At 42.0% G+C, this 7,223-nt stretch overlaps 1 protein-coding gene across 1 annotated transcript; it reads right to left on the bottom strand.

Moving 5' to 3' along the window:
- Nucleotides 1–218: 218 nt before the first annotated feature.
- LOC139455299 (tubulin delta chain-like) lies at nt 219–6,999 on the bottom strand. The gene is made up of 4 exons (XM_071236852.1): nt 6,754–6,999; nt 3,307–4,189; nt 2,114–2,278; nt 219–722 (listed from the first exon to the last, which is right to left on the bottom strand). The coding sequence occupies exons 2-4, from the start codon at nt 4,091–4,093 to the stop codon at nt 319–321; spliced, it is 1,356 nt and encodes a 451-aa protein (XP_071092953.1). The 5' UTR covers nt 4,094–4,189; nt 6,754–6,999; the 3' UTR covers nt 219–318.
- Between the last annotated feature and the right edge of the window lie 224 nt (nt 7,000–7,223).

The raw sequence follows: 7,223 nt of genomic DNA, 5'->3' as shown, positions 1-7,223 counted from the left end.
GCGCCACGATTTGCTTTGCAGAGTTGCATCCCTTGGGCAGGCCAAAAACCTATGATTGTGGGTTCGAATCCAGGTTCGCCCCGATTATGTTCCTAGGTTTGTCAGCACCATAACCGTGCTCGTGGGTTTCACCGAAGTGATAAACATCCGACACCTGCATCACTTCAGGCTATCCACAGACATGATTAAAAAATAAACTGCATTTGTAATTTCTGTTTTATTTTAACCAACAAGGACTTTCAAAAATAATCTCTCAATCTTGTAAGAAAAGAAGAAGTCTGATTGCCTAACGTTGATGTGCTAGAAGGCAGTTATCTATCACAATGCCTTGTAACTAGCAAGCACCTGTTCCAGTGCCACAAAACTGTCAATAAAGTCATCCTCAGCCAAACCATGTCTCTTGTACTGGTGCACATATGCTCGTGACGAGAACATCGTCCATGCTCGACTGATTGTATTTTCTAGAGAACCAATCGGAGACTGGCTATTACTGACAAGGACGGCAGACTTTTCGTACTGGTTGAATATACGGGGTTGTTTCATGACATTCAGTGTTAACTCCGGGGGCATCCAATCCGTGTACAACTTCTTGTCCTGAAACGCAGCAACATCTGCAGCTTCGACATCTTTACCACGGAGAATCAGGGTGTTGGCAAGTGACCGATTTGACCTGATGGACCCTCGGGGAGTCGCTGACCCAGCCCGGATGTCCCAGTTGATGCCTGTGGGAAGACGAAAACAGAACATCACTCCTCAGATGAAACTATGTCAAGAATTATAATACGCAGTCCCTGGTTGTCTTTGAGGGCTGAATGTTCCTTTCTAAAAAATAACATTGGGGATCAAAATGCAAACGGGAAATAGAGACCTCATCCTGAAAATAAAACCCCGAAGAACAAAACTACAGGTATATCCTGAACAAAAAAGATAGGGATCATGAACATTTTGGGAGGTATTTTTTTTATAGTGGAGACTGAGCACACAGTTTCATAAAAATATTCCCCAAAATATTCATGTTCCCTCACATTTTTTGCTCAGTACATGTGTGTAGGTTCCAGGTGTCTTGCACTACACCGACATTATGGTGTATAGAAGACAAATGCCCCACCTTTACCTTGTTTCTTTCTGTTTGTTTGATACGTAACCATGGTAATGCCATGCTCAGCAATATTTCAGCTCTGTGATGGCAGCCTGTAAATCTGTAAATAATCGAGCCTAGAACAGACAATCCAGTGATTAATATTGTGTGACCAACGATACACTCGTCAGGTTATCAGGGTACGATGACATGCCATCAACCAAACCAAAGAAGCCATAGGCGGATCCCCTTTTTTTGGGGGGGGGTGGGGGGCAGCGAGTCCGAACCCCCAACTTTTGAATACCAAATGTAGTATGCTGTAGACCCTCCCCACCACCTCACTGAGAGGGGATTTTGATATTTTGGACCACTCCCTTTTAAAAATGCTGGATTCGCCCTTTGAACCTGACCACTCCATTTGGTCGCCTCCTAGGACCAGCACAGGTTGCTGACCCGGCATGCCCTTGCCCATGTGATGTACAGAGTGGGCAGATGGACCCAGACAAAGATGGATTCATAGTGGAGTGAGGGGTGAGATTTGAAGGGTGGGGGGACAACCCCCATCTTCCTGATTCATTTGCATGTGGAACAACGCCAAGAACCAGAACTATTCACTAGACATCATGGTAGTATCACTTAACTGGCAAAGAATATATTCAGTGTTCACATTAGGGGACAGCTTGGGGTCCTGAAGGTTTGCTCCTATTGTATAAGGGCGGTCGGGTAGCCTAGTGGTGAAAGTGTTTGCTCGTCACGCCGTAGACCCGGGTTCGATTCCCCAAATGTACATAGGTACAATGTGTGAAGCCAATTTCCAGTGTCATCCGCCATGACATTGCTGGAATATTGCTAAAAGTGACGTAAATCAATACTCACTCACTCACTCTTATGTATGTTCCTATCTAAAGCCCTCCTTAATCTTTAACATACAACATTAGGACAAGGGTCCTTGACTTTCAAGCGAAATTTCGAACACTGCCAAATACATTGAAATTGTGACCTTTCATGAATACAGTCATTGCAACACTGGTCTACCTTCTTCCATAGCAGCATCAGCCACCAGCATCTGCCGCAGGTGCTTGAGCAGGCCGTGCCACTGGTAGGTGCTGAACTCCATGGCTCGCTCCGACATCTGGGGGATGTTCTTCAGTGTAAGGAGCTTATGCTCAGGGTGGGGGACAAGATGGTGCAACATTGACCCTGGAGTAAAGAATGGAAGAAGTCATGGCAACAGATACAGATTCTATCTACATCACTTTCGAACAGACTTCAGGAGTGAGTATGTCATGACATGCAATACAACAGCAAATAACACCATTTTTGACATTTCAAATTTCCAGTGAGCAAAAAAAGGACCAATGTCAATTAGAAACATCTTAGTGTCCTTGAGGTTTGCCACTATATATACTACTCAAAAGCAGATAAGTAACCAAAATATTACTTTATTAATCTGTCATTGCATGACAGATTCACTATAGCATGAATAGTAGTGAGTGAGTGAGTATGGTTTCACGCCGCTTTTAGCAATATTCCAGCAACATCACGGCGGGGGACACCAGAAATGGGCTTCACACATTGTACCCATGTCGGGAATCGAACCCAGGTCTTCGGCGTGACGAGCGAACGCTTTAACCACTAGTCTACCCGACCGCCCCAGCATGAATAGTATAATATGATATGTACTTTAACTCCTTTTGAGTGGTATATTTTGAATCCAGGGATCCCACAAAATCTCAACACAGGGTAAGGACCACTTGACTTTCATGATAAATGTTGTACACAAGGAGTGAAATGATACACTGGTGCATTGTGAGTTTTCATGCGACGATACAATACATGATACGTTTTTTCTGTATTGATACAAGTTGATACACTTACTTAACTAAATTACTTACTCCTCGTTTACTGAACCCCCACCCCAAACCCCAGCAATTTTGTCACGTATATATTACAAAATGTGTTGTAATTAGCTTTTCAAGTTCACTGCTAAAATAGACGCTACGAACATGGATCTTTAGCTAGCTTTTCCTTTGGAACCTGCTCTGAAATATTTATGGTCAAGAAGTTTTCATGTGATTTGATGAAAGTATGAGTATGGCGATATGTATCATATTGTGACCTATGTATCGTGATATGTATCGTAACATGATCTTGCTGCATCGTTTTCCCCCTATTGTACACTGCATGGTATGTATGGGAATGTCAGTTGACTTCAGCTAACCACCTACCAAGATCATTTGAGCAGGTGTAGCCATCATTGTCTGACTGAGCTGGCTGCAGGAAACTGGCGAGCTTGTGGCTCACGACTTTGTTGATGGCTTTGAAAGATATCTTGTTAATGTTTAACAGTTGTTGACAGATTTTGTGCAGACTGTCGTTCTCCATGACGACAATAGCATCGGACGTGCTGTACAGATGTGACAGAGTAAGCATGGCATTGTAGTTCTGCACAATTACCTCCCCTGTCTGGTACGGCCACACAACTTGATTCATGATGAATGAGTGCGGATACTCATCCCGAAGACCTTCCGTCATGAATGCACCGACACCGGACCCGGTCCCGCCAGCCAGACTCAGGTAGCAGACAAACCCAGACAAGTTGTCACACTTTTCTGCCTCCCGCCTCACCATGTTCAACACGTCATCTCGAACACGCGGTCCATGCACGCAGAATCCATGAGCCCAATTGTTCCCGGAACCTCGCTTCTGGCAAAATTGTTGTTTGTCGGGATATTTCCACTTCCCACTCCTCTTGGCCTCCAAGCAAGTCTGGGCTATTGCCTTGGGCTCCATATCCACCATGACAGCCCGAGCGTCGACTGTCCCTGCCTTGGCTAGAGTTGTCTCCCTTTGAGTAAAAAATCGGTCTAGGGTCTCGTCGATGTATTCTTGGTTCTTGTGGGGCTTGACCCCAACCTGAGATGGCTTGGAATAAGCATCTTCAATGACTGTGGAGAAGAACTGACCGCCAATCTGGTTGCCACACTGACCAAGCTGGACTGTTATCACCGACATGGTGGTCTCTGAACTTCTGCACCAGTGTCCCTTCCCTTCAATACACTACAAAGATGAACGCTTCTCAATTACATCGTCAGTGTCCATGCTTGTCACCTGTAACAGAAACTTGAGTCAGTGAGTGAGTGCATGTGTGTGCGTGTGTATGAGAGTGATACTGTGCGTGCATGCATGCAAGATTGGTTATCATGGTTTGCGACAGAAATCAAGTTACATCACAGTGTGTCAGCTTGATGTGAAAGGAAAGCCGAAGTGATGCAGCTCTCATACGTTTACCACTTTGGAGAAACCCACGAGCGCGAGTACAGTGCTGACAAACCTAGAAACATAATCGGTGACAATCTGGGATTTGAACCCATGATCATATGTTTCGGACACCCCTGTGCGTAATTTACATGGACATGACCCTGTAGCACCGCACTTTTAACAGTATTCCAGTTAGATCATGGCTTTATGTGGAGCAAAGCAGTTCTGCTATTTAACACTTTGGTGAAACCCATGAGCACAAGTATGGTGCTGACAATCCTAGAAACATAATCAGGATGAACTGGGATTCGAATTAAGGTAATCTTGGACAACTGGGCCACCCGTGCCCTCCCCCCTAACCTGTAGTGAAATGGGGACAGTCAGTGTGAAACAGTTGACTGAGGTTTGTATTACCTCACAGTTCCTATTGTATCTACACCATGTACACAAGCCAGTCCCATTCATCCCTTACATCACCATTAATACATCTTACCTATTAGTTACCACTGATCCTAACTGATAGGGTACTTTGGAACAAATATCTGTCATGCATATTATGTGTCAGTAGAAACTGTTGGAAATTTATTGGTTGCAATTGTCAGTGGCAGCAAATGGTTCAAGATTTTTACCGATTTCACAATTTAATTCAATTTGAAAATCACCTCATAGCAACACTCAAGGTATGCATGCTTTGACACACACATCCAACACGTTTCCCTGCAGAGGAGAAACATCAGAACACGACTGAGGCAATGGGGTTTGTTTTCACAACAATAATGCATGTTTTTTGTTGTTTGTCTTGACCAGTAAGCATGGCAAGCATTGATGTACAGACATAGTTAGATGACACATTTTGGCTCACTTGGGGGAAAATTTTCATTAATGAGTAAATTAATCATAAATACCCATGGACTTGAAACTATGACACTACAGTATTAATGAATTTCTGACGTCAAGGTTGATGGAGACATTTTATGGCTGCTTCAAACATTCTGATGAATTACTTCTTGATCATTAAACCCTTGGTTTGTTTGTTTGTTTGTGTGTTTGTTGTTTAACACCACACTCAACAATTTTCCACCTATATTCATGTTGGCGGTCTGTAAATTATTAAAATGGGGACCAGAAAATCCAGCGATTGACATCATGAGCATCGATCCATGTAATTGGGATACGATGACATGCATCAACCAAGTCTGCGAGTCTGACCACCGCATCCTGTTAGTTGTGTGGATTGCTGAAGACCTATTCTAATCTAATCTAATTCTATCCCTGGGTTAAACCTATTTAATATATGTGACCAACCATGAGATACGGGACCTTATGGGTGAAAAATCACACTATGACTTTTCATGATACATGTACTTTAAAACTACAGCATCTTTCGAACACAAAAATTCAATTCACAAGCTTCAATTCATATCTATTACAGAGATACATGACATCACACATGGAAATCTTCACTGAAGTAAGTTAATTTCACATCAAACGTCTTTTTGACGTCATAGCACAATCACATCCTAGCACCCATGAGTCCTCGTGAGCCACATATGGTCTCTTTCTAGTTCTGTATCTGAAATATGGTTTTGCACAGACGTTTAAAAAATCATGCCACTTATAGTATGTATAACATTAAATTAAAGACTTTTTGAAGCAGGTGTTCTGCGCTCAATCTCATTAAAATCAGATCTTAGTTCTCGCTGCTACAAAACAAAGTTTCAGCGGTAGCGAGAACTAAGATCTGATTTTAATGAGATTGTTCTGCACTCTGAATTGGAGAAAAAGGCAAGTAGTGTTTGAGTTTGTTGTTTAACATTGCACTCAGCAATATTATAGTTATATGATGGTGGCCTAGTGTTTGGACCAGACAATCCAGTGATTGATATTGTGAGCAACGATCCACGCAGTTGGGGTACATAGACACGCCATCAGCCAAGTCAACGTGTCTGACAAACCAATTGCCAGACCATCGCCTCTTGTGACCAGCATAGGTTTCTATGGACATGTTCTACCCCGGAACCTCGGGGTTTAAGATTGTAGCTAATGTCACTTTCATAGTGGTGTTCCAGAGAAATTGAAAGTTTTGAGTATGAGTTAATAGCCCTCAGAAAGCAAATAGAAACAATTGCTTCACGATGTCAGGTTTTGTATGGACAGAGACAATAAAATAGATGGTCTCAGGTATGGGGATAGAGTCTATGAACAATATTATTGTTAGATTAGTTTCTGCACAACGCATCCTATATTTGTGTAAGGGGTTATAATGAACTTCAGCACACTTCCACTGTAAATAGGCTACAATACCACATACAATAAAACATTCAAATACATAAAATATTCACCGCGTGTTCCAAAAGATACTTCAAGAAACTAAAAATTAGTAAACGTCAGTAAGACAACTAGATTTGCTGTACCTGCTGGTCTGATGTCAACAATGACTCAGTGTCACCATGTTCGTCTTTGACCACGCTCTGTTGACTGAACAACATATTACAAGCAGACGAATCCATGCCAAGTGTATTTCACCTGAAATGTTTACTTAACAGCTCTCTCTAAACAAGTTGCAAACACAAATGTAAACATATTGTTGACAGTACATGTGTTTGGATGAAAATGTATTTTGCCTATCGACTCAGACTACGATCTAATATAGTTGCTGTTTGGAATTTCTAGTAAGGCTGCAGAGTTCTTCCCCTTTGAATTGTAAATGTACAACTCTAGGAAACGAATTTTGTCTATAATTTAATTGTCGCAGTCTAAATCATTGCATGATATAATTCAATCAAACATAGGCCCATGATTAACAATATATTTTTGTAATATATCCTTGTTTTATAAATATAATAACATTTAATGACAAACATATCATTGATCCGTATTTCAC

This window comes from Haliotis cracherodii, unplaced genomic scaffold, assembly GCF_022045235.1.
Source record: "Haliotis cracherodii isolate W230 unplaced genomic scaffold, xgHalCrac1.p SCAF_11, whole genome shotgun sequence".
NCBI classification, from domain to species: domain Eukaryota; kingdom Metazoa; phylum Mollusca; class Gastropoda; order Lepetellida; family Haliotidae; genus Haliotis; species Haliotis cracherodii.
This window is presented reverse-complemented; position numbering and strand designations above follow the sequence as displayed.